The sequence below is a fragment of the Hyla sarda genome, chromosome 1 (genome assembly GCF_029499605.1).
Source record: "Hyla sarda isolate aHylSar1 chromosome 1, aHylSar1.hap1, whole genome shotgun sequence".
Taxonomy (NCBI): domain Eukaryota; kingdom Metazoa; phylum Chordata; class Amphibia; order Anura; family Hylidae; genus Hyla; species Hyla sarda.
Window position 1 is genome coordinate 595,460,538 of NC_079189.1, and position 26,919 is coordinate 595,487,456.

Sequence of the window (26,919 nt, forward strand, 5' to 3'; positions counted from 1 at the left end):
CTACTTACCTGTCTGCGTAGCGCAGAGTGTTCAGTGTGTGCTCTGTAGCCATGTGACTTGGAGATATATTGGCTATCATGCAGGTCTTCGAGTTTCCAATAAAGGAATCTTTCAACACCTATAAATGCAAAAAAAATCTTCACTAAACTCATAGAAAAAGCAATAACACAACGTAGAGACAGTACCTATGGTGCTTTCCATTAATAAACAACGCTGCATCTCATTGAGGTAAAAAATGAGGGGTGCTCAAATGTGAAGACAGACCAAAAGCATACTTCAATAAGTAAATAGGTACAATAAAATAATTAAAGAAGTACATTGGCACTCACTAAGACGTAACCTTTAAAGGGGTATTCCGGGAAAAAAAAGGCCAGAGGCAGCGGTAGACCACAAAACAGTCGGTTGAAAGCACAGGTTGGCTGCGGCCGGAGTCTTTTTTAGTCCCTACCTGTGGACTCTTTATACTGAATTATTAAAAAGGGGTTATCCAGGAAAAAATATGTTTTATATATCAACTGGCTCCAGAAATTTAAACAGATTTGTAAATGACTTCTATTAAAAAAAAAATCTTAATCCTTCCAATAATTATCAGCTGCTGAAGTTGAGTTGTTCTTTTCTGTCTGGCAACAGTGCTCTCTGCTGACATCTCTGCTTGTCTCGGGAACAGCACAGAGCAGAAGAGGTTTGCTCTGGGGATTTGCTTCTACTCTGGACACTTCCCGAGAAACGTGTCATCAGAGAGCACTTACACAGAAAAGAACAACTTAACTTCAGCAGCTCGTAAGTACTGAAAGGATTAAGATTTTTTAATAGAAGTAATTTACAAATCTGTTTAACTTTCTGGAGTCAGTAGAGATATATCTATATATATATATCTATATATCTATATATCTATATAGATAGATAGATAGATAGATAGATAGATATAAATAAATAAATAAATAAAAGTGTCAGCGCCTCCTAGTGGCAAGAGCATATACCCCATCAGTTCGGTGTCCCCCAATGAACAGCGACTGAGTTTTTTCCTGGATAACCCCTTTAATAATTCAGTAAGAAAAAGAAAAAAAAGAAGAAAAAAAAAAGAGTCCAACAGTAGAGACTAAACAAAAAAATAAACATAAAATAAATAAAATAAAAAAGACTCCGGCCGCAGCCAACTCGTGCTTGCAACCGACTGTTTTGCGGTCTACCGCTGCCTCTGGCCTCCTGGAAAGCAGAGGAAGCGAGAGACCACAAAACAGTCAGTGTCCAATTCAGTTTGGCTGCAACTGGAGCATTTTGATTTTTTTTTCCAACCGGCGGGCGCTTTTTACTGGATTATAAAAGGCTACATGTACCTATTATTACGTTTATTTTTCTTCATTATCATAGCATATTGTATTGAGAGGTTCCAAATTTAGAATTTTTTATTTTTTTTTATAAAATAAGTATATGGTGGCACATTATGTGACGGAGGTAGCAAATCAGTGCCCAACATGGCAGCAGTCAGTAGCCAAGGTCATGTGATGTCATGTCATTTGGATGTCATATCTGTGGCTAGTAAATGGCCTCAACCAGAGATAAGAATTTAAAAAGGTAAGTAGGTATATTAGGTATATTATCTTCTCTGATGAATAGAGAAAGCGAAACCACGGTTGAGCCACAAAGACAGCTTTGTTGTAGCTTTCCTATCAAACCTTTTTTGTTTATGTTGCAATCCATAGTTTGTTCTTACCTGGGTCAGCTTGCTCTGTCTAAAAGGTGTATGGGCCTGCTCCTGATCCAGCGCTCGTATACACTCCTTCAGCTGTGAAAGAACAGCAGATGGTTATATAGAAGTAACAGTGTTAGGCTGAACGGAAAATCTCTGTGCGGACATTTCCCTGGCAGAACATGCTGGCGCTAGGACCGCTCGGAAATGCGCAGCCTCATAGGCAGTGTTCACACAGCCGTCTAGACCCGTCCCATTCTTCTACTGTCAAAAAACGAAAAACGGACAATAACGGATGCAAACGGATGTTATCCGTTTGGATCCGTTATTGTTCAGTTAATAAACCCCAAAATATATTATTTTTTTGTTCTGAGCATGCTCAGAAGTAAAAACGAATCAAAAAACTTTTTTCAGTATTTTTTCTTCCGTTTTTTTTTTTTTTATATATATTTTTATTAAATTTTACAACAAACATTACACTATACAATAAACAATACATTTTTAGATTAAACATTAAAGTAAAAGGTGAATAATATATCAAGCTCAAGGAAACTATGAAGTATAATATGTTATACAATAGAATAAAATAAGTAAATTTCCATGCTGATAAAATACAACAGCATATATATATATATATATATATATATATATATATAAATAATAACAAATTAACTATAACAAGTCATAACATTTGCAGCGAAGGATATCAGATGTGATTAAATTAAAGGTATAGTAGTTATTGTTTTAATGGTCGGATTGCCTTCACACCCCTCCCCTTACAATAAGAGTAAACTAGACACTAAAATTAAATAAATAAATAAATAAATAAAAGATCTAAAAGTAATTCTGATAATGTATCTAGAAGGAATCATGTGACATTAGGGAATTTATGTAACCATGCATTCCAATTGTTTCTTTTTTTTATACCAAAACCATTTTGGTGCGCCAATGTGATCTCATATTTGCAGTTGGTAGTTACATTTGCTATAAGTTCCTGGATTGTTGGGACATCGGAAGATTTCCATCTTCTTGTAAGTAAACGTTGGGCGGTAAAAATTATGTGACAAATGGGAATACAAAATTTTTCTGGAATTTCATGAATGCCCAACAATAAAAGAGCGAATTCTTGTGTAAGAGTGGAATATTTTCCGGTTAGGTCATTGATAAGTTTTTCAACCTCCAACCAAAACGGTGCAATAATTGGGCAATTCCATAGAAGATGTTTCAAGGTTCCTGTCTCATTACAATTTCTCCAACATTTATTAGACATGGAGTGATAAAATTTTGCTAATTTAGCTGGTGTATAATACCAGTTGGTTAGAATTTTCATATATTGTTCCCAGTGGTTAATACACATAGAGGATTTCTTGGCCCAAATAAAGGTTTTTTCCCATGTAGTTAAAGGTATGGTGATATTAAGTTCAAATTCCCATTTTTTTAAATGGGAAAGTGAATGTCTAGGATACTGGGATTGGTTAAAGTGATGGTAAAATTGCTTAATATTTCTTTTATGGAGGATTTCCGGGTCACCCAAAACATCTCCCAAAAATCGTGGTAAAACAACATCTTTATTTGGAAATTTTTGCAAATAGTTTATAATTTGGCTATATATAGAAACATCAGTAGGAGGTAAACAATATTTTGTAGCAAGTTCTGGAAAAGATAATAATCTATTTCCAACAAACATGTTTGCTAAATATTTGATTCCTTTAGCATACTAAGTGTCTAGGTTAATATTAGGGAAATGGATATTAATTGAATGAAGAGGGATGTGGTAAAATGAAACATCTATGTTTAGAGTGTTTTTATTACTAAAAAGAGACCATATCTTTAGTGTTTCTTTTACAGAAGGGGATATAGAAAATCTTTTCATGGTATGGATTCTGTCTGCACAACTTAATGCATTTCTCCAGTATTTAATCTGAGTAAGTTCATTTTCAATCTGAACCCATCTTTTAGATTGTTCAGCAGGGATTAGCCAAGCAAGAGATTGAGAAATGATGCTTGCTTTTCTGTATGCTTCTAAGTTTGGAACATTTAATCCTCCAAATTGAGTAGGTGACAATAAGATGTTATGAGCAATTCTAGCTTTTTTTTTTTTTTTTACCCCATATAAATTTAAAAAGTCTTTTTTGAAGTGCGTTTATAGTATTTTTAGGAATTTTGATAGGGAGAGTTCTAAATAAATACAATATCCTAGGTAAAATAAACATTTTATACGTAATTATCCTTCCAACCCAACTAATTTCCTGTTTTTCTATTGAAAGTAAAGTTTTTTCTAAATTGGATGTTCATTTTGGAAAATTTTCTTTAATAAGAAGTTTATGGGAGCGAGTAATATAGATTCCTAAATAAGGTATAGCATCTACTGACCATTTAAAAGGAAAACGTTGAGAAATTTCCGTTTTGGTTGAACGGTTTAAATTTATATCCAACATATGACATTTGTCTGTGTTCAGTTTGTAATATGAGACTTTGCTAAATTTCTTAAGAATTTCGCATACATGGGTTAGAGAATTTATGGGATCAGAAATTGTTATTATAACATCGTCAGCGTATAGGCTGATTTTATGATTATAATTTGGTTTGTCAATACCTTTAATCAGCAAAGAGTTTCTAATTGTGGCTGCAAGAGGTTCCATGACCATAGAAAATATTAATGGGGAAAGGGGGCATCCCTGTCTGGTACCGTTAAAGATATTAAAGGGACGGGATAAAATTCCATTTACATATACTGATGCTTTTGGTTTGGTATAAAGTGCTGAAATGGCAGATCTCAGGGCCTCAGGAAGACCAAATTCTTGTAAAGTGGCAATCATGTAGCCCCAATGAACCCTATCAAACGTCTCCTCTGCGTCTAAAGAAAGAAGCAGAGAAGGCGTTTTGTAATGATTTGCATGTGTAATTAGATTAATAATTCTTCTAGTTCCATCACTAGTTTGTCTACCTCTTGTGAATCCCACCTGGTCCTCATGAATGATAGTTGTCATTATTTTATGGAGTCTATTTGCTATAATTCTTGCATATAATTTAATGTCTTCATTAAGAAGTGAAATAGGACGAAGAGCTGAGGGCCAAGTGGGATCTTTACCCGGTTTGGGAATGGCGACAACATAAGCCTCCAACATTTCAGGGGGTAGATTGCCTGTAGACATAGCTTCATTGAAAACTTTATTAAGTAGAGGGGTTAATGTTTGTGAGAAGGTTTTATAATAATCAGCTGTAAAACCATCTGGGCCTGGAGATTTTTTATGTTTAGATTGTTTAATAGCGTCAAAAATTTCTAAATTGTTAAAAGGTTTTGAAAGATCAGATAGAAACTCTGTAGGGACTTTAGGAAGATTACTTTGAGAGAGGAATGAATGGATTTCATCTTGTTTAGGTTGGTAAGTATGTTCATCTGAGGATAGGTTGTAAAGTTTATAATAGTAGTTACTAAATTCATCTGCAATAACTTGTGGATGATATATTTTAGATTTTTTAGATGGATGTTCTAAAAAATGGATCTTAGAATTAATTCTGTGTTGTTTAATTTTATTAGCCATAAGTTTAGAAGATTTATTGTCATCTTTATAGTATGACATCTTTAGTCGCCTAGTTTGTTGTTCAAATTTATGAAGTAGGAGTTGTCTAAGGGATAGTCGTGTATTGCGGAGCTCTTGTGATAAGATATGGTTTAAATCTTTTTTTTTATGTGTTAATTCTAATTGTTCTATTTTATTGAGTAATGTTACTATTTCTTATTTATATTTTTTTTTTTGTCTTGAGGATTGTTGGATTATAAATCCTCTCATAACTGCTTTGTGTGTGTTCCATAGAATGTAAGGATCTTCTGTAGTTGGTGAGTTTAAATCTATAAATTCTTCTAAATTAGATTGTAATAGGTTTTTAATAGATGGATCCTCAAGAATATAGTTATTGCATTTCCATTTGTAAATATTACTAGGAAAGTTTGGAGATATAATCTGTAAAAGTATAGGGGCATGGTCAGACCATTTTTTTTTTTGACGGAAGAAAATATACTGCATATGTAGTCTTTTCTGCCGTCAAAAAAACGAAAAATGAGTGCAGACGGGTACAAACGGATGTAAACGGATTGTAAACAAAAAATCCCACTGACCTGAATGGAATTTTTTTTTTTTTAAAACCGGTGTTAATCTGTTTACAGCCGTCAAGAACAGAACCGAAACGGGGTTAAAAAAAATCTGGCATAGACGGCCTTGTGAACGCACCCATAGAAGGCAACACATTTCCGTGCGAAGTCTGCAAAAATAATAGACATGTCTATTCTTTATGTGGATGCTGTAATTTGATTTTCCACGCCAGATGTTTTCTGCATGGAAATTCTGCGATGGTGCGAAATCTCCGTTTGAAGTTCGGCAGGGAAATATCATCGTGTAAACATAGCTTCAGGGTATGTTCACACTGCAGAGATTCCGTAGAAACTAACAAACTTTATTTATATGCCACTTTTTGCAACATGCAACATATCTCTCAATGGTGTAGTAAGGACAATGAATTTTAAATCACGTCACATTTGTATCAACTCAAGACAAAATTAGACACACTTTGTATTTTACTCCCTTAAAAACAGTGCAAGACAAAAATATATCATTTCATAGGGACCCAGGGCGTACAGGTACGCCTTCGGTCCCTGGTACCTAAGGACCCAGGGCATACCTGGACGGCCGTGGGAATTTCGGTCCCCGCCGCACAACGGTCGGGGACCGGACAGGGGTGACTGCTGATATTGATCAGCAGGCACCCCGCACAAATGCCCAGGGGGGGTAATCAGACCCCTCCATGTTGATCGGCACAAATCGCAAGTGAATTCACACCTGCGATTTGCGCCAATTCCGGGTCATACGGGTCTATGGTGACCCGGAATATAATGGGGATCGCGGCTGTCCACAACACCCACGATCCCCCTGAAGGGATAGCAGTGAGGTGGCAGGAGTGCCACCCTTCCTATCCCTGCTATTGTTCGTCAAGACGCGATGACCAATAGCAGATCGGGGGCGGGGGGGGGGGGGGTTTAACTTTCTCTTTCCCCGTTCTGCCCACCCACAATAGGCGGGGCAGAACGTGGAAACCGACGGGGACTGGTGCTGAGTTCACTTACCGCGGCGGAAGCGACGATCAGTGGTGCAGATTGCTGGCAGCAGAGGACGTCGATGCGGCTCCCTGGATCCTACGGAACCAGAGAGTTGCCTAGCAACGTCTGGAGGGCTACAGTTTGAGACCACTATACAGTAGTCTCTAAACTGTAGCCCTCCAGATGTTGCAAAACTACAACTCCCAGCATGCCCTGACATCTATTTGCTGTGTGGGCATGCTGGGATTTGCAGTTTTGCAACAGCTGGATGGCTACAGTTTGGAGATGTTTGCAGATGTTGCAAAACTGCAAATCCCAGAATGTTCAGACAGCTAACAGCTGTCAGTACATGCTGGGAGTTGTAGTTTTGAAACAGCTGGAGGTTTGCCCCCCAGCCCCCCCCCCCCCCCCCCCATGTGAATGTACAGGGTACATTCACTCGGGCATGTTTACAGGGAGTTTTCTGCTTCAAGTTTGGGCTTCAAGCGGGAAACTCACCGTAAATGCCCGCCAGTGTGAATGTACCCTAAAAACACTACACTAACACATAATAAAGGGTAAAACACTACATATACACCCCCTTACACTGTCTCTCTCCCCCCCCCCCCCCAATAAAAATGAAAAACGTATCGTACGGCAGTGTTTCCAAAACGGAGCCTCCAGCTGTTGCAAAACAACAACTCCCAGCATTTCCGGACAGCCACTGACTGTCCAGGCATGCTGGGAGTTTAGCAACAGCTGGAGGAACCCTGTTTGGGAATCACTGGCGTAGAATACCCCTATGTCCACCCCTATGCAATTCTATGCATCAAATGCGCATGGCGCTCTCTCACTTTGGAGCCCTGTCGTATTTCAAGGAAACAGTTTAGGGTCACATATGGGGTATTTCCGTACTCGGGAGATATTGCAATACATATTTTGGGGAGATTTTATCCTTTTACCCCTTATGAAAAGGAAAAGTTGGGGGCTACACCAGCCTGTTAGTGTGAAAAAAATTTAATTTTTTACACTAACATGCTGGTGTTGCCCCATACTTTTTATTTTCACAAGCGGTAAGAGCAAAAAAAGACACCCCAAATTTGTAACGCAATTTCTCCTGAGTATGGAAATACCCCATATGTGGGCGTAAAATGTTCTATGGACGCACAAGGCTCAGGAGTGAGAGCACACCATGTACATTTGAGGCCTAAATTGGTGATTTGCACAGGGGTGGCTGATTTTACAGCGGTTCTAACATAAACGCAAAAAAATAAATACCCACATGTGATCCCATTTTGGAAACTACACCCCTCACGGAATGTAACAAGGGGTATAGTAAGCCTTAACACCCCACAGGTGTTTGACGAATTTTCATTAAAGGAGTAGTCCAGTGGTGATTCAGTGGTGAGCAACTTATCCCCTATCCTAAGGATAGGGGATAAGTTGCAGATCGCGGGGGGTCCGACCCCTGGGGCCCCCCGCGATCTCCTGTACGGAGCCCCGACAGCCCGCTGGAAGGGGGCGTGTCGACCTCCGCACGAGGCGGCGGCCGACACGCCCCCTCAATACAACTCTATGGCAGAGCCGAAGCGCTGCCTTCGGCAATCTCCGGCTCTGCCATTGAGATGTATTGAGGGGGCGTGTCGGCCGCCGCCTCGTGCGGAGGTCGACACCCGCTATCTCGGCGGAGAGCCGGGGCCCCGTACAGAGAGATCGCAGGGGGCCCCAGCGGTCGGACCCCCCGCAATCTCAAACTTATCCCCTATCCTTAGGATAGGGGATAAGTTTTTCACCACTGGACTACCCCTTTAAAGTTGGATGGGATAATGGAAAAAAAATTTTTTTTACTTCAATTAAAATGCTGGCGTTACCCTAAGTTTTTCATTTTCACAAGGGAAAATAGGAAAAAAGCCCCCCAAAATTTGTAACCCCATTTCTTCTGAGTAAGAAAATACCCCATATGTGGATGTAAAGTGCTCTGTGGGCGAACTACACTGCTCAGAAGAGAAGGAGCGCCATTGGGATTTTGAAGAAAAAATTTGTGACCCCATTTTGGAAACTATCCCCCTCACCTAATGTAATAATGGGTACAATGAGCATTTACGCCCCACAGGTGTCTGACAGATTTTTGGAACAGTGGTCTCTGAAAATGAAAAATGTTATTTTTCATTTGCACAGCCCACTGTTCCAAAGATCTGTCAAACGCCAGTGGGGTGTAAATACTCACTGCACCCCTTATTAAATTCTTTGAGTGGTGTAGTTTCCAAAATGGGGTCACATGTGGGGGGTCCACTGTTCTGGCACCACGGGGGGCTTTGTAAACGCACATGGCCCCCGACTTCCATTCCAAACAAATTGTCTTTCAAAAAGCTCAATGGTGCTCCTCCTCTTCTGAGCATTGTAGTTCGCCAGCAGAGCACTTGATGTCCACACATGGGATATTTCCATATTCAGAAGAAATGGGGTTACAAATTTTGGGGGGCATTTTGTCCTATTACCCCTTGTAAAAATGTAAAATTTGGGGAAAAAAACAGCATTTTAGTAAAAAAATAAAATAAATTTTTTTTTCATTTACACATCCAACTTTCACAAAAAGTCATCAAACACCTGTGGGGTGTTAAGGCTCACTGGACCAGTTGTTACGTTCCTTGAGGGGTGTAGTTTCCAAGATAGTATGCCATGTGTTTTTTTTTTTTTTTTTTTTGCTGTTCTGGCACCATAGGGGCTTCCTAAATGTGACATGCCCCCCAAAAACCATTTCAGCAAAATTTGGTTTCCAAAAGCTAAATGTGACTCCTTCTCTTCTGAGCATTGTAATGCACCAGCAGAGCCCTTGACGTCCACACATGGGGTATTTCCATACTCAGAAGAAATGGGGTTACAAATTTTGGAGGGCATTTTCTCCCATTACCTTCTGTAAAAATGACAAATTTGGGGAAAAACCTGCACTTTAGTGAAATTTTTTTTTTTTTTTACCATTTACACATCCGACTTTAACGAAAAGCCGTCAAACACTTGTGGGGTATTAAGGCTCACTGGACCCCTTGTTACGTGCCTTGAGGGGTGTCGTTTCCAAAATGGTATGCCATGTGGGGGTTTTCTGCTGTTCTGGCACCATAGGGGATTTCTAAATGTGACATGCCCCCCAAAAACCATTTCAGCAAAATTCACTCTCTCCAAAATCCCATTGTCGCTCCTTCCCTTCTGAGCCCTCTACTGCGCCCGCTGAACACTTGACATACACATATGAGGTATTTCCTTACTCGAGAGAAATTGGGTTACAAATTTTGGGGGGCTTTTTCTCCTTTTACCCCTTGTAAAAATCAAAAACTGGGTCTACAAGAGCATGCAAGTGTAAAAAATTAAGATTTTGAATTTTCTCCTTCACTTTGCTGCTATTCCTGTGAAACACCTAAAGGGTTAACACACTTTCTGAATGTCATTTTGAATACTTTGAGGGGTGCAATTTTTATAATTGGGTAATTTATGGTGTTTTTTTTTTTTTTTTTTTAATAAGAAGGCCCTTCAAATCCACTTCAAAACGGAACTGGTCCCTGAAAAATTCCCATTTTGAAAATTTTGTGAAAAATTGTAAAATTGCTGCTGAACTTTGAAGCCCTCTGATGTCTTCCAAAAGTAAAAACACGTCAACGTTATGAAGAAAATATAAAGTAGACATATTGTATATGTGAATCAAAATATTATTTATTTGGAATGTCTGTTTTCCTTACAAGCAGAGAGCGTCAAAGTTAGAAAAATGCTAAATTTTCAATTTTTTTCCACCAAATTTTGAAATTTTTCACCAAGAAATGATTCAAGTATCAGCGAAAATTTACCACTAACATAAAGTAGAATATGTCCCAAAAAAAAAAACTATCTCGCAAACAGAATGAAGGGTAAAAGCATCCCAGAGTTATTAATGCTTAAAAGTGACAGTGGTCAGATGTTCAAAAAATGGCCGGGTCCTTAAGGTATAAATGGGCTGGGTCCTTAAGGAGTTAAAGGGGTACTCCGGTGGAAAACATTTTTATTTTTTTTAAGTCTTTATAAATCAACTGGTGCCAGAAAGTTAAACAGATTTGTATATTACTTCTATTAAAAAATCTTTACCCTTCTAGTACTTTTTAGCAGCTGTATGCTACAGAGAAAATTCTTTTCTTTTTGAATTTCTTTTTTGTTTTGTCCACAGTGCTCTCTGCCGACACCTCTGTTCGTGTCAGGAACGGTCCAGAGCAGCATAGGTTTGCAATGGGGATTTTCTCCTACTCTGGACAGTTTCTGATACAGGCATCAGGTGTCAGCAGAGAGCACTGTGGACAAGACAAAAAAGAAATTCAAAAAGAGAAGAATTTCCTCTGTAGCATACAGCTGCTTAAAAGTATTTGAGGGGTAAAGATTTTTTAATAGAAGTAATTTACAAAATCTGTTTAACTTTCTGGCACCAGTTGATTTAAAAAAAAAAAAAAAAAATGTTTTCCACCGGAGTACCCCTTTAATCCTCAGCTGTATCAAGAAATAAAACAGAACTCCAAAACACAAAGATAATATACAGCAGTGGTCTACAACGCTGGGAGTTGTAGTTTTGAAACATCTGGGAGGGCCAAAGATTGGATGTCATTAATGTACAGTATTAAAGGGGTACTCCGCTGCCGATTATATTATCCCCTATCCAAAGGATAGGGGATAAGATGTCTGAACGCGGGACTCTTGCGTGATCTCCCGCAGCACCCAGACTTTTAAACAAACAGCGGGTTCCTGCAGCAGTGGTTGTGAAGTCACAGCCATGCCCCCTCGTGACGCCACGTCCCCTCCATTCATGTCTATGGGAGGAGGCGTGTCAGTCGACATGCCCCCTCCCATAGACCTGAATGGAGGGGGCGTGGCATGACATCACAATCGCGGCCTCCGGCTCAAAATGTTCAGAACGCTGGAGCACTGGAGTACTCCTTTAACAAATTAAAGCTGGACCAAGTTAAAGAAAGCAAAAAATATATGTAAAACAAAGGGTGTTCAGTGGTCGACATTTATGTCAAACACTATAGAATTAAACATAAAAAGTGAGTAACTTTGTGTGTTGTTATAGCTGAGTTATACAAGGAGATGGACACTTACTGCCAGGAGACTCTGGTTTATTTCCGCTCCTTCCATTTTGGTCTGTTTATCCGATTCGCGGGCATCGGATGCTCTTTCACTCCCAGCTAAATCAATGAAGGACATTCTGGAGTAGAAGACGACAAATGTATCCAGTGGTTATCATTGTTAAAGGAGAATTTAATCTAGGATCTACCCAACATGTAAGGGGATAAGATGCCTGATCGCGGGGGGGGGGGGGGGGGGGGGGCGGGTTCCCGCCGTTGGGACTAGGGATCGACCGATTATCGGTATGGCCGCGATATTATCGGCCGATAATCACGATTTTGGGGATTATCGGTATCGGCAATTACCTTGCCGATAAGTGAATGTCAGGATGCAGCCGCCATACATGTACACAAGTCTGCATTTAGAGGTTAAAGGGGTTCTCCACTACCCTGCCTTCCGGAGCTCCGCTCGCAGCATCTGGAAGTTTATCACTCCGAACGCTGTGTGCGGGCTTCCGCGTTCGAGGCCGCCCCCTCGTGATGTCACACCCGCCCCCTCGTGACGTCACACCCGCCCCCTCAACGAAAGTCTGTGGAAAGGGGGCGCGACCGCTGTCACGCCCCCTTCCCATAGACTTTCTTTGAGAGGGTGGGTGTGACGTCACGAGGGGGCGGCCTCGAACACGGAAGCCCGCACACAGCATTTGGAGTAATAAACTTCCGGACGCTGCGAGGGGAGCTCCGGAAGGCAGGGCAGTGGAGAACCCCTTTAATGTGCATAGTTAAAAGAGATATATCATACTGAAAAAGTTATTCCCTAGCCGCAGGATAGGGGATACGTTTTAGATCCCGTGGGGTCCAACAACAGCAGTAGGACCCCCATGATCCAAAACTTATTCCCTATCCTGCAAATGGGGGGGGGGAATATGTTTTCTGGCATGAGACTTCTTCTTTAAAAGGGGTGGTCCAATGAAAAGACTGGAAGATCATACAAGCAGTAATTATCCCACCTGCCATGTTTGCGGTTCCTGGCATCTTTAATCTGGATCTGAATGACAGCATGTGAGCGGGAAGAGTCAGAATTCACCCCTGTGGCGCCGGTGCTGCGTTCTCTGCTGCCCTTCATGATCACCTGTGCGATGAATGAAGAAGAAGCCTTATGTATGCTCTTGTGTTACTAATTACACTATAATACAATATAATGGTGCTGATCTAGATACAACGTATTTTGTCCACTAGTATTTCCTCAATTAGAATTTAACAGCTATAGAAGTGAAGAAGTGTTGAGTGTTGTATAAAAGCTTAGCCGATACGTTACATACTGAGAAGCTACTTAGCTACTTTCTCCTATGGCGCTAATATTAAAGGAGTAGTCCAGTGGTGACTCAGTGGTGAACAACTTATCCCCTATCTTAAGGATAGGGGATAAGTTGCAGATCGCGGGGGGTCCGACTGCTGGGGCCCCCTGCGATCTCCTGTACGGAGCCCCGACAGCCCGCGGGAAGGGGGCGTGTCGACCTCCGCACGAAGCGGTCGGCCGACACGCCCCCTCAATACAACTCTATGGCAGAGCCGAAGCGCTGCCTTCGGCAATCTCCGGCTCTGCCATTGAGATGTATTGAGGGGGCGTGTCGGCCGCCGCTTCGTGCGGGGGTCAACACCCACTATCTGGCCGGAGAGCCGGGGCCCTGTACAGAGAGATCGCAGGGGGCCCCAGCGGTCGGACCCCCCGCGATCTCAAACTTATCCCCTATCCTTAGGATAGGGGATAAGTTTTTCACCACTGGACTACCCCTTTAAATTTATAGGATTTTGCAGGCAGAGCCAGACAAGGTGCATCGCTTACCTCTAGCAGGAACTCCACACTACTAACTTCCACTTCTCTCAGTCCCACAACCTGGACAACATGCTTTCCGTCTTCTCTAGCGTAGAGTCTGATGAAAGACAGTATACGATTACATTACATGACACTGGATAGACTAGCGTTTCCTAACCAGGGTGCCTCCAGCTGTTGCAATACTACTAAGGTTGATCATCACTTTTTGGAGATTCAACCATTAAAAGGAGTTATCCAGGATTAGAAAAACAGAGCTGATTTCTTCCAAAAACAGCGCCACTCCTGTCCTCAGGTTGTGTGTGGTATTGCAGCTCAGCTTCATTGAAGTGAAGTGAACCAGCCAACCTGCAGACAGGGGTGGTGCTGTTTATGGAAGGCATTAGCTTAGGACAATGTTCCCCAACCAGTGTGCCTCCAGCTGTTGCAAAACTACATCTCCCAGCATGCCCGGACAGCCTTTGGCTGTCCGGGCATGCAGGGAGTTGTAGTTTTGGAAAAGCTGAAGGCACACAGGTTGGGAAACACTGGATAGACAGATTAAACACACTGGCATCTCCGCAGAGAATACACTTTCACGCCTTGATGCCCATCCCTTAAAGCAGTGTTTCCCAACCAGGGTGCCTCCAGCTGTTGCAAAACTACAACTCCCAGAAAAAACACACAGCCTTTGGCAGATTTTCTTTAGACTAGATGCATTTTGGAGTCTCTTACTCCTTTTTCAGTAATCTTATTTCAAAAGTTTTAAATCGCACAGGGTCTCACTCCTTAGACACGCTGCGATCGCTAGTTATAAGCTGAGGAAGTGCAAAGCGTTGCACTCCCAGGCCAGATCCGACCTTTTTGCAGCGTAGACTTCTACAGGGAAAAAAAAGTCGGATTTGATTGACAGCCGGAGAGTGAATGGCATGCTTCCATGCACCCCCCTGGCTTATAAATAGCGACTGCAGCGGTTCTCAGGAATGAGACCCGATGCAATCAAAAGTGTGCAACATGTCAGAAGTTTTGTTTTTTTATGGATAGTAACCCTTTAACAAAACATAGCAGGCAAATGAAATGGGTCTTATATGAAAGCCACCCTGGCAGCCAGCTGTTATTGCTAAGGACACATACATTTTACTTAATATACGTGATACCCATCAGGGGTGTGGAAATTTAATAAAAACTACTTGTCCACGGGACTAAAACGGAGCAAAATCTACTTGTCCCTCACGACGATCCACTTGTTCGGGCCAATTTTCGCTTTTACACTCTAGTTATTTCCTCCTCGCCCTATAATAGCCAAAACTACCTACTATTATGATACCTTTTCATTTTTCAATAACATATTCTCCAAAACAAAAAAAAAAAATATATATATATATATATATATATATATATATATATATATATATATATATGTATATATATATATATAAATCAGTGAGGTGAAATTGAAATAGTAAAAGATAATTTAGCAAATTTGGTGGTTTTCTTTTCTACACCATTTACCTTGTGGTTGAGGTAACATGTTGTTTTGATACTTTAGACCGGCCTGATTACAGCGATACCAGATTTGTATAGTTTCCATCATGTTTTACTAATTTAAGAAAATTCAGAACTTTTTCGAATTTTTTTAATTGCCATTTTTTGACCCCTGTAGCTTTAAAAAAAAAAAAAAAAAAAAAAATTTCGCATACCAGGCTGTATGAGGGCAATTTTTTTGGTGCCATAATCTGTTTTTTGTATCGGTACCATTTTGGTATTGATCTGACTTTTTAAATTTTTTTTCTGGGATATTATAAAAATAGCAATTCTGTGGTTTGGTATATATATATTTTTTAACATTTACGTCATTTACCGTACGGGATACATAATGTTATATTTTGATAGTTTGTACAATTATGCACGCAGCGATACTAAATATGTTTATTATTATGTTTACATGTTTTTATATAGGAAAAAGGGAACGATTTGAACTTTAACATGGAAGGGGTTAATGTGTGTCTTTTAAACTTTTATTAAAACTTTTTTTTTTTTAAGTTATTTATTTATTTATTTATTTTTACACTTTATTAGACTTTTAGGAGGAATCCTTAGATTCCTCATACAGATCAATAGAGTTCTATTAAACTCCATTGATCTGTGTGCTCTGCGATCCATTGATAGAGCCTGGCTAGACTAGGCTCCATCAATGACAGAGCCACGGGACACCAGGGAACAGAGGTAAGCCCTCAGGCTACCTCTACAGTGGATCGACCCCCCCCCCCCCCCCCCCCCCCGATCACGCTGCAGGGGGGGGGGTGCGCGATCCTCCCCACTAACCAGGGAGCATTCACATGTCCCTTTAGATGCCGCTGTCAGCTTTGACAGCGGCGTTCTAAAGGGTTAATAGCCAGCCGTGGAAATCACCGCATGCTGGTTATTAGCAGCAGTGTGAGGTGGAAATCTGAGGAGGAGCGGTCGCATGTCTGCACGGGTCTCAAATTTCCACCTATCAGCGGCCCCCGGCTACTGAGAACAGCCGGGGGCTGCAAAGTGCAGAGCAGGCAGGAGTCGGGAGCACGCTCCATACAGACTGCTGAGTGCCTCCGGCATTGTGGGGTCTGGCCCTGCTTGCCCGAAGCAGGACTAAGGGCCAGAAAAATTCACCTGCCCAGCATTACCCTATTCAGACTTATGCTTAAAGGGGTTCTCCGGTGGAAAACTATTTTTTTTCATATCAACTGGCTCCAGAAAGTAAAACAGATATGTAAATTACTTCTATTAAAAAATCTTAATCCTTCCAGTACTTATCAGCTGCTATATGCTCCAAAGGAAGTTGTGTAGTTCTTTCTATTCTGACCACAGTGCTCTCTGTTAACACCTCTGTCTGTGTCAAGAACTGTCCAGAATAGGAGCAAATCCCCATAGCAAACCTCTCATGCTCCGGATAGTTCTTGACATGGACAGAGGTGTCAGCAGAGAGCACGGTGGTCAGACAGAAAAGAACTACACAACTTCCTTTGTAGTATACAGCAGCAGATAAGTACTGGAAGGATTAAGATTTTTTTAATAGAAGTAATTTACAAATTTGTTTTAAATTTCTGGCACCAATTAAATAAAAAAAATAGTTTTCCACCAGAGTACGCCTTTTAAAGGGGCACTTATGTGAAGAGTGTATGACTTGGTGATGATATACCTTAAAATGGGATGAACTGTTGATTTTATACAGACTAACCTTTTCCTTCCATTTAACAGGTCATACAGCTGTCCACAGTAGATCTCATAGAAACTGATCCATACAGAATAGTCTTTTCTCTGATGATTGGTCTCCAGTTGCTGGAAGATGTCTTTGGCTGCTAAGGCATAGAGTCCGGGGTTTTTCGGGATGCCAATCATGGTGTACGTTTTACCTGCTCCTGTCTGACCATAGGCAAAACATGTAGCATTACCCCTGGAAAGAAAAAAAAAAAAAAAAGATAAAATATTTATGTAAATCTGGTGCAACAGAGACAACAGATATGTGCGTTCAAGCAGTGCAAATTGTATTAAAATTGTGTATATGCGAATAACCAGGGGTTATCTAGGAATTAAAAAAAAAAAATTTTTTTTTTTTAAATACAGCTTTTTTTTTATCCCTAAAACAGCTCCACACTTGTCCTCAGGTTGTGTGCGGTAATACAACCTGGCTCCATTCACTTTTATGGAACGGAGCTGCAATACCACTAGCAACCTTAAAAAGCGTACCCGTCGTTTAAAAACTTTAGACATGAAAGAGACAAGTCAAAAGTTTTGATGAGTCGGGGTCTCAGTGCCGAGACCCCCACTGATATGGAGAACTAGTGGAGAAAAGCAGTAGTGCACTTTACTTCTGGCTCTCAGCGATCTTTGTCTAACCGATCTATTAAAGGGGTACTCCGGTGGAAAACATTATTTTTTAAATGAACTGGTGCCAGAAAGTTAAACAGATTTGCAAATTACTTCTATTAAAAAATCTTTACCCTTCGAGTACTTTTTAGCAGCTACAAAAGAAATTCTTTTCTTTTTGAATTTCTTTTTTGTCTTGTCCACAGTGCTCTCTGCTGACACCTCTGTCCATGTCAGGAACTGTCCAGAGCAGCAGAGGTTTGCTATGGGGATTTTCTCCTGCTCTGGACAGTTCCTGATACGGACATCAGGTGTCAGCAGAGAGCACTGTGGACAAAACAAAAAAGAAATTCAAAAAGAAAAGAATTTCCTCTGTAGCATACAGCTGCTAAAAAATACTGGAAGGGTAAAGATTTTTTAATAGACGTAATTTACAAATCTGTTTAACTTTCTGGAACCAGTTGATTTGACATAAATAAATAAATAAAAATGTTTTCCACTGGAGTAACCCTTTAATTGACTATGGGGCAGCAAGACAAAAATTGGTGAGAGCCGGGGAAGAAAGTGCACTAAAGCACACTTTTCCCCGCTTGTTCTTCTGATCGTTGGGGTCTTCGCACCGAGACCCCCAACTAATCAAAACTTTTGACATGACTGCAAGATATGTCAAAAGTTGCAACAGGAAAAAAGGGATTTTTGTCTTCCCGTAAAATCCTTTTCTCGGAGGATCCATTGGGGCCTTGGGTATATGCTCTTGTTGCTAGGAGACTTGGCACTATGGAAACCAAAAAGTCAGCTCCTCCCAGCAGGATATACCCGCCTACAGAGCCTGAGGTAATCAGTTTAGTCACCAAGCAGTAGGAGATGACTGAGAGGTAGGAAACCAAGACCAGTCCGAGATAACCAGAACAAAAAATAACTGAACACATCCTCAGACAGGTAACCAAAGAAAGGGCGGGAGCTGTGTCCCCCAATGGATCCTCCGAGAAAAGGATTTTACGGTAAGACAAAAATCCCTTATTCTCTATCGGCCCCATTGGGGGACACAGACCTTGGGATGTACCAAAGCCGTCCCTTGGGTGGGTAAGGAATCAGTCAGGTGAACGGCTGGACCACTGCCACCTGCAACGCCTTATGGCCCAGAGTAGCATCAGCTGATGCAAAAGTATGAATCTGGTAGAACCTTGTGAAAGAGAGCAAAGACGACCACGTGGCCGCTGTACAGAACTGTGAGGCCGAAGCCACGAAGTGAAAGGTCCAGGATGCCCAAAAAACAGGCAGAATGAGCCAAAACCCGAAAGGGGGAATCTTCCCCTTGCAGCGGTAAGCAGACCGGATCCACTGAAAAATGGTGGCTGTAGAAGCAGGTCGTTCTGTAAGACGACCGTCCGGAAAAACAAAAAAAGGAGTCACTTTGCCGAAAGGAAGTGACTGGTTGTGGAGAGGGCTGTTCGGACTTATCTCTCAGTTTGTGGAGCAAAACTCCCTGGGATGAGAAGGGGCCGGACAAAAGGACGGCAGGATAATGTCCTCATTGAGATGAAAAAGTCGAAACCATCTCATGTAAAAAGGACGGACCTGGATGGAAAACGACATTTCCTGGTATACAACCAGGAAGGCAGAATGGCAGGAGAAAACTGACAGCTCTGACACCCACCTAACAGAGGTAAGAGTAATAAGGAACGCCACCTTCCAGGGAAGGAGGCGAAGTGGAATGTCCTTGAGAGGTTCAGAAGGAGCGCCTTGCAGGGCACCTAAGACCAAGTGTAAGTCCCAAGGGGGAGAAGAGGACCGAGAAGGAGGGGCACTGTGTGCCACTCCCTGAAGCAGGTCCGGACATTAGAATTGAACACCAGAGGACTTTGAAAAGGAATGAAAAGGGCCGAACTTTGACCCTAAAGGGAGCAGAGAGCCAACTCTTGGGCCAACACTGACTGGAAAGGAAAAGGGGTCAGGGAAGGAAAACCACGACCAGAGAAAAAAGGCTGAGATTCACACCAATGAAAATAAGACCGCCAGGTATGGTGGTAAATCTTCGCAGAGGAAGGCTTGCGAGCCCTCAGCATGGTGCGAACTACTTGGGAAGAGAAACCGCGGTCTCAACCTCCACGCCGTCAAAAGCCGAGACGGTAAATAGGGGTGCACAGGGGACCTAAGATAGGAGGTCTGGGTGAGAGGGAAGGCACAGCGGTAAGTCGTTAGGAGCCTGACCGCGATGTCATACCACGCCCGCCGGAGCCAGGCTGGGCCACGAGAATGGCGGGAACGCCCTCTGCTGTGAGTTTCCTCAGGACTCTGGAATGAGAGTAAGGGGAGGAAACAGATAACGTAGGGCCAGGCCCGACTAAGAAACAGATAAGGTAGGGCAAAGTCCGACCAGGAGAGAGGAACGCTGCAGTTGTGGCGGGGCGAGTAGAGGTCCACGCCTGGAGCGCCCTAGAGGTTACAGGTCACTGCAAACACCTCCGGATGTAGGGACCACTCGCCTTGGACGGCTGAGGACCAGCTGAGACAGACCCACCTACCAGTTGAGTATGTCCAGAATGAAGATCGCTGAGATGGTCGGAAACTTGAGTTCCGCCCAGAAGGGAATTTTCCGAAGAAGCAAGCAAAGATAGAATTGCCCTAGTCCCAGCATGTTGATGGGGAGAAGCGCTTCTGGGGGGACCAAGGCCCCAGACCGGTCGGTCCTTGAAAACACCTCCCCAGTCTAACAGACCGTCAGGAAGGGGCAGGAAGGAGCGCCCCTGAAAGGCAGGGGGAAACGAAGCCACCATAGAAGGGACCGACAAGACTGTCGAGAGAGAACGATCTTGCAGTCGAGAGACAAAGGGGACCTGTCCTACCGGAAGAGAATCACCAGTTGAAGAGGTCGGTGATGAAACTGGGCGAATGGCACAGCCTCCACGGCCGCCAACAACCGACCCAGGACAGTATGCAAAAGCGAATGGAAACTGGAGCAGGATGCCGAAGTTATCGGACTCCTGATAAGAGAGTCAGCCGAATGTCCGGCAGAGACGAAAGCGGGCAGAGGCCGCATCGAACTGGGGCCCCAGGGGAGAGGTTGAACTTGTCACGATTAACCATTCAACCAAAGAGAAAACAAGAGTTGGAGGTTGAGACTAAGACTCCCCAGAGTCTGAGCCCTGGTTGGAGCTCTGATCAGGAGGTCGTCCAAGAAAGGAATCACTGAAACAACTCTTGTCCGTAACTGGGCTATCACAGGCGTCAGGTCCTTGGTAAGGACCGCGGAGTAGTGGTCAGCCCGAAAGGGAGAGCCACAATAGAAAATGGCTGTCCGGAACTGCAAAACGGAAGTACCGCTGATGACCGGGAAATATTGGAATGTGGAGGCAGGCATCCTTGAAGTCCACCGAGGGAAGAAAAACTCCCCTTGAACCATGGACTCCAGCACCGAACGGAGAGACTCCATTTGGAATGGGAAGCAGAAGATGCTGGTGGAGATGCCCAAGAACCAAGATTGGGCAAACAGCAACACCCGTCTTGGGGACCACAAAGAGGTTGGAATAAAAAACCTTGAAAACGTTCCCCTGAAGGAACCGGGACAATTATTCCCTGGATGATAGGGAACTGGAACGCGCCCCAAAATGCCTCCGCTAGAGAGGAGGACAGGGGGTCTGGGAAAGAAAAAAGCAGTCCCATGGAAGGGAGGCAAATTCGACCAACCACTCGAGAAAAGTCGGCGGGTGGGGGCGACCCCTCAGGCCGAGGTAGGCCTACGGGTGCCTGATGGGGCCACAAAACGTCCGGAACGGTTAGCCGACCTCCGGGATGGACGGGTCAGGAAGGAGGGAGCCCTCTTCCCGAGAAGGCGCCTGGCTGGACCATTGTTGGTACCAAAGGTCCGCAGGACCGGAAGGAGGAGGACTTCCGATAGAAAGTGGTTCTGTGAGCCTTATCCAGAGGTATAAGGAACTCTTTCCGCCCGTCGCCTCACTTCTTGAAGGCTGTGTCTGCATTCCAGGCTATAAGCCACATGGAGCGAAGGAGGGCTACCAGGTAGCCTATGGCAAAGGCAGCACTGTGGCTGCGCATGAAAGCAGAACCCAGAAAATCTCCGACATAGGAGCAACGGAGAGCTAGTCTAGATAAATCCCCTGGAGGGATCCTGAATACTATCCTGGCAGAGTTGGGAGACCATTCTGAAAGGCATCTGACACCCAGGCAGAAACAAAAGCAGGAAGAAAGAAAGAACCTGCTGTCTCAAAGGCAAATTTTGCCAAAGTCTCCACCTTCTTGTCCGCTGGATCCTTGAAGACAGCCGCATTACCCAACGGCAGGACAGTTGCCTTAGAGAGGCGGGAGACCGGTAGATCCACAGTTGGAGAGGAGGTCCACCGAGCAATAAGGTCTTTTGCGAAGGGATACCACGCTTGAACCTTCTTCGTTTCCTGAAACTTTTTGTCAGGGTGCCTTCAGGCGGACTCCAGCAGGGCGTCAAATTCAGCGTGAGAGCTGAAAGTCTAGGGTGCCGGTCAGGCACAAAGAAAGGAGACTCCTGGAGACACGTCCGAAGTTCCTTGGTCCTTTAGCTGGAAGGTGTCTCATATGGCCGAAACAAATGAGTACACCACATCAGGCATATACGTGCAGCCCTCTGAGTCGGAGGCCGAATCAGAAACCTCATCCACAAGTTCTTCCAGGTGAATGAGAACGAGGTGAGGCAGCCCTGGAAGAGGTCGGGCACGATGAAAGGCAACTTCTGGAGCCACGTCCGAAGTTCCTGGGTCCTCTAGATGAAAGGTGTCTCTTATGGCCGAAACCAATGAGTTCACGTGTCGGCAGAATCCAAGCGGGCCTCTGAGTCAGATGCCGATTCGGAAACCTCATCCACAAGCTCTCCAGGTGAATAGGAACGCGTTGAGGCGGCCCTAGATGAGGGAGAGACTGACCCGTTACACGGCTCTGGAGAGCCAGAGCAGCGACTGCGGGAGCGTCCTCTGGAATGGGGACGCTTGTGATAAGCTGAGGTAGCGGGGCGAGACCTATGATGGGAACGCCTGTGCCTGTCCGAAGACCCCGGGGATGATTCAGAGGAAACGCCCCTATTACGCTTGCGAGAAGCGTAGGGAGAAGGGGAGAGAATCCCCCGGGAGGGCGGACCTCTCCAAGGCAGTCACCACAGAACAGGAGACCTGCGCAAAGTCGGATATAGACTAGGAGAGGGAAGAAACCCAGGCTAGAGGGATGGCCGAACCCACCGGGTCTGGTTGAACACCCGGGGTAGTAATAGCCGGGAGGTCTGGGGGAGCAGTGGTGCAGGCTGAACAAGGAGGTTCAGCAGAACCAGCCATTTTTTGTGATACAGTTCTTACAGGTGTAAAAAAAATAACTAATGAGCCAGCTATGTGTTTAGAGGAAGGAACAGTTCTGGACATGGACATAGTAATAAAAAAAGAACGGTCTCACCCAAATCTGTGTCCCTCAGACTGCTGCTGTGAGAAGAACTCCAGCAGAGAGAGGGAGAGAAGAGAGCAAACGCTAGACCAATGGCCAGAGGGGGCGTGCTTGTAACAAGGGCACTGTTGAATGGCCCTGCAACACCCTGCGCGTATATAGCACTGATTGGAGGGTATTCGCGCCCTCCTGAAAAGCTTCTGCGGTCCTGGGTGGGCGGAGCTAAAGCGCACCAGACCACCGAAGTAATAATAGCCCGATCCATGATGGCGCCCGCTCCCAGCCCCGAGCGCACATGCGAACGAATATGCGCCTCGGGGGAACGGAGTGGGCGAACGCCGTCGGCAGTTACACTGCCAAAGAAAAAGTAAAAACGTGCGGCCGGGCTGGAGGAGCGCCCGCAGTAATGAGAGACACGCTGCAGAGGCAGCCGCGTTATACAGTGCACCAAACACACACCTGCCCACACATGTGTGCCACTGCTCACCCCATAATAAAACTTTCCCCCATAGAAGGAAAAAATGGAGGGAAAAAATCCTCCTGGCCAGTCCCATTAGCCCCCATACAAAAAAGGTGGCCCACAAACTTGGGGTCTACAGCTGTTGAGAATCCGGCACCTAAGGATAAAAAAGGGAAATATACTCACCTTAGTCTGAAGAACTTACCTAATGAAGTTTTCAGCCAGCTTTTGTCACCTGCATCATACCGGCTTGAAAAGCGAGACGAGCAGGAAAAGGTGGGGGACCTGGACCCATGTGGTACAACCCCAGACGCTGGCCGTTGGCGAGAGGGGGTTGACAGTACATCCACGATGTTTGTGCCCCCTCAATTGCAAATGGGGAAACAGTGAACGCTATGTTCCTGAGTCCCCACCTGAAAACAGGAAAATAAAAGGAAATAAGAAACTAAACGTCCCTATTCTAGAAAAATAAAAAAGTTAGACCAGGTCTGGGGAAAACCCCCAGACCAGTGTCCATCTCCTGCAGACGCTAAGCTAAAACTGATTACCTCAGGCTCTGTAGGCGGGTATATACTGCTGGGAGGAGCTGACTTTTTGGTTTCCATAGTGTCAAGTCTCCTAGCAACAACAGCATATCAGCATATACCCAAGGTCTGTGTCCCCCAATGGAGCCGATAGAGAAACTTTAATTCTAACAAATAATTAGGCTTAAAGGAGTAGTCCAGTAGTGAACAAGTGGTGAACAACTTATCCCCTATCCTGAGGATAGGGGATAAGTTGCAGATCGCGGGGGGTCCGACCGCTGGGGCCCCCCGCGATCTCCTGTACGGGGCCCCGACAGCCCGCGCGAAGGGGGCGTGTCCACCCCCGCATGAAGTGGCGGCCGACACGCCCCCTCAATACAACTCTATGGCAGAGCCGGAGTGCTGCCTTCGGCAATCTCCGGCTCTGCCATAGCGATGTATTGAGGGGGCGTGTCAGCCGCCGCTTCGTGCGGGGGTCGACACCCGCTATCTGGCCAGAGAGCCTGGCCCCCGTACAGAGAGATTGCAGGGGGCCCCAGCGGTCGGACCCCCTGTGATCTCAAACTTATCCCCTATCCTTAGGATAGGGGATAAGTTTTTCACCACTGGACTACCCCTTTTTTCACCACTGGACTACTTCGCTGGAAATTTTTTTATTTTTTATTTTTTAAGATCAACCGCTGCCAGAAAGCTATACAGATTTTAAAATCTTAACTCTTCCAGTACTTATCAGCTGCTGTATACTACAGAGGACTTTCTTTTCTTTTTGAATTTCTTTTCTGTCTGACCACAGTGCTCTCTACTGACACCTCTGTCCATGTCAGGAACAAATCCCCATAGCAAAGCTATCCTTCTCTGGATAGTCCCTGACACGGACAAAGGTGTCAGCAGAGAGCACTGTGGTCAGACAGAAAATAAATTCAAAAAGAAAAGAACTTCCTCTGGAGCATACAGCAGCTGATAAATACTGGAAGGATTAAGATTTTAAATAGAAGTTATTTACAAACCTATTTAACTTTCTGGCACCAGTTGAAAAAAAAAAAAAAACTGATGTTTTCCAGCAGAATACCCCTTTAAAATGTTTCTACAGTTTCCTTTTATTTTATTTTTAACAGGGAATGAGGATGAACGAAACAAGCATGTCCTCAATCCCTGACAGTATGTGGAAGAATAGCAAAACAGAGTTTATTTCTTCCACAAAAACAGCACCACACCTGTCCTCAGGTTGTGTGTGGTATTACAACTTGGCTCCATTCACTTCAATGGAACTGAGCTGCAATACTACACAAAACCTGAGGATTGGGGTGGTGCTGTTTTGAAGAAATCAGCTCTGTTTTTGTAATCCCGAATAATCCCTTTGAGAAGGGCTGAAGAGCAGTGGTGTAGCCTTTCAGAAGGTGCAAAACTACAACTCCCAGCATGCCCAGACAGCCGCTGGCTGTCTGGGCATGCTGGGAGTTGTAGTTTTGCAACATCTGGAGGGCCACAGTACACAAGAACGCAGGATGAATGAACAACTGAAACAAAAGGACATGAAATGGAAGCATGTCCCCTACCCGTTGAACACATGCTGGATGAGTGGGTGAGCAGTCTTCATGTACACATCCTGATTGGTGAATTTCTCACTAAACACTTCATCAAAATAAAACACGTGCTGGGGAAAAAAAAAAGGAAACATGAACCCGATGAAGATGACACCTAAAATAATAAAAGTGAACATGTCATGTTGGAATGGGAATACTTCTTAAATCTCCAATTTAAAATGGCTTATCCTAAACCAGTGTTTCCCAACCAGGGTGCCTCCAGCTGTTGCAAAACTACAACTCCCAGCATACCCGGACAGTCAAAGGCTGTCCAGGAATGCTGGGAGATGTAGTTTTGCAACAGCTGGAGGAACACTGGTTGGGGAACATTGCCCTAAGCTAATGCCTTCCATAAACAGCACCACCCCTGTCCGCAGGTTGTTCACTTCAATGAAGCTGAGCTGCAATACCACACACAACCTGAAGACAGGAGTGGCCCTGTTTTTGGAAGAAATCAGCTCTTTTTTTCTAATTCTGGATAACCCCTTTAAAGGGGTACGCCACTGGGAGAAAGAAAAAAAGGAGATTTTTTAACACTTACCGTAAAATCTCTCTTTCTCGATTGATCCATTGGGGGACACAGACCGTGGGTGTATGCTGCTGTCTCTAGGAGGTATGACACTATAGCAACAAAGAAGTCGGCTTCTCCCAGCAGGATATACCCGCCTCCAGGCCCTGAGGTAATCAGTTTTAGAACCAGAGCAATAGGAGAGAACCGACAGGTGAAGGAAAAAACACGAACTGTCCGAGAACCAGAAGAAAAGATATAACTGAACACACCCTCGGACAGAGAACCAAAGAGAAACCCAAAAGGGCGGGAGCTGTGTCCCCCAACGGATCCTTCGAGAAAGAGATTTTACGGAAAGTGTTAAAAAAATCTCCTTTTCTCTATCGGCTCCATTGGGGGACACAGACCGTGGGACGTACCAAAGCCGTCCCTTGGGTGGGCAGAAAATCAGTCAGGCAGACGGCTGTGCCGCCTGCAGCAGTTTACGGCCCAGACTAGCATCAGCCAATGCGAAGGTATGATCCCGGTAGAACCTCGAGAAAGTGGGCAAAGGCAACCAAGTAGCCACCTTGCAAATCTGCGAGGCCGAGGCTTTGTTCTGTAGAGCCCAGGATACCCCAACAGAAACGGGTAGAATGAGCCACAACCCTGAAGGCAGGAATCTTCCCCCTACAGCGATAGGCTTCCGAAATGGCAGATCTGATCCACCGAGAAGTGGTAGCCTTGGAAGCAGGTTGTCCCTTACGACGACCTTCCGTAAGGACGAAAAAGGAATCGCCCTAACGAAACGAACAAGAGATAGAGAGGTAATACCTAACAGCCCAAACTTCATCCAGTTTGTGGAGTAAATGCTCCCTAAAATGAGAAGGAGCGGGACAGAAGGACGGAAGAACAATGTCCTCATTGAGATGAAAAGCCGAAA

The 26,919-nt window shown here is 44.0% G+C and overlaps 1 protein-coding gene across 1 annotated transcript in view; it reads right to left on the reverse strand.

Annotated features, from left to right (window-relative positions):
• The window catches only part of KIF24 (kinesin family member 24), a gene marked incomplete at its 5' end in the record, with an annotated part of 46,179 nt that overhangs the window by 9,059 nt on the left and 10,201 nt on the right, over positions 1–26,919 (reverse strand). Inside the window, 7 exon segments of the mRNA XM_056546748.1 lie at positions 9–118; positions 1,715–1,786; positions 11,877–11,982; positions 12,853–12,974; positions 13,689–13,776; positions 16,876–17,091; positions 25,463–25,560. Coding sequence (XP_056402723.1) covers positions 9–118; positions 1,715–1,786; positions 11,877–11,982; positions 12,853–12,974; positions 13,689–13,776; positions 16,876–17,091; positions 25,463–25,560 — 812 coding nt within the window.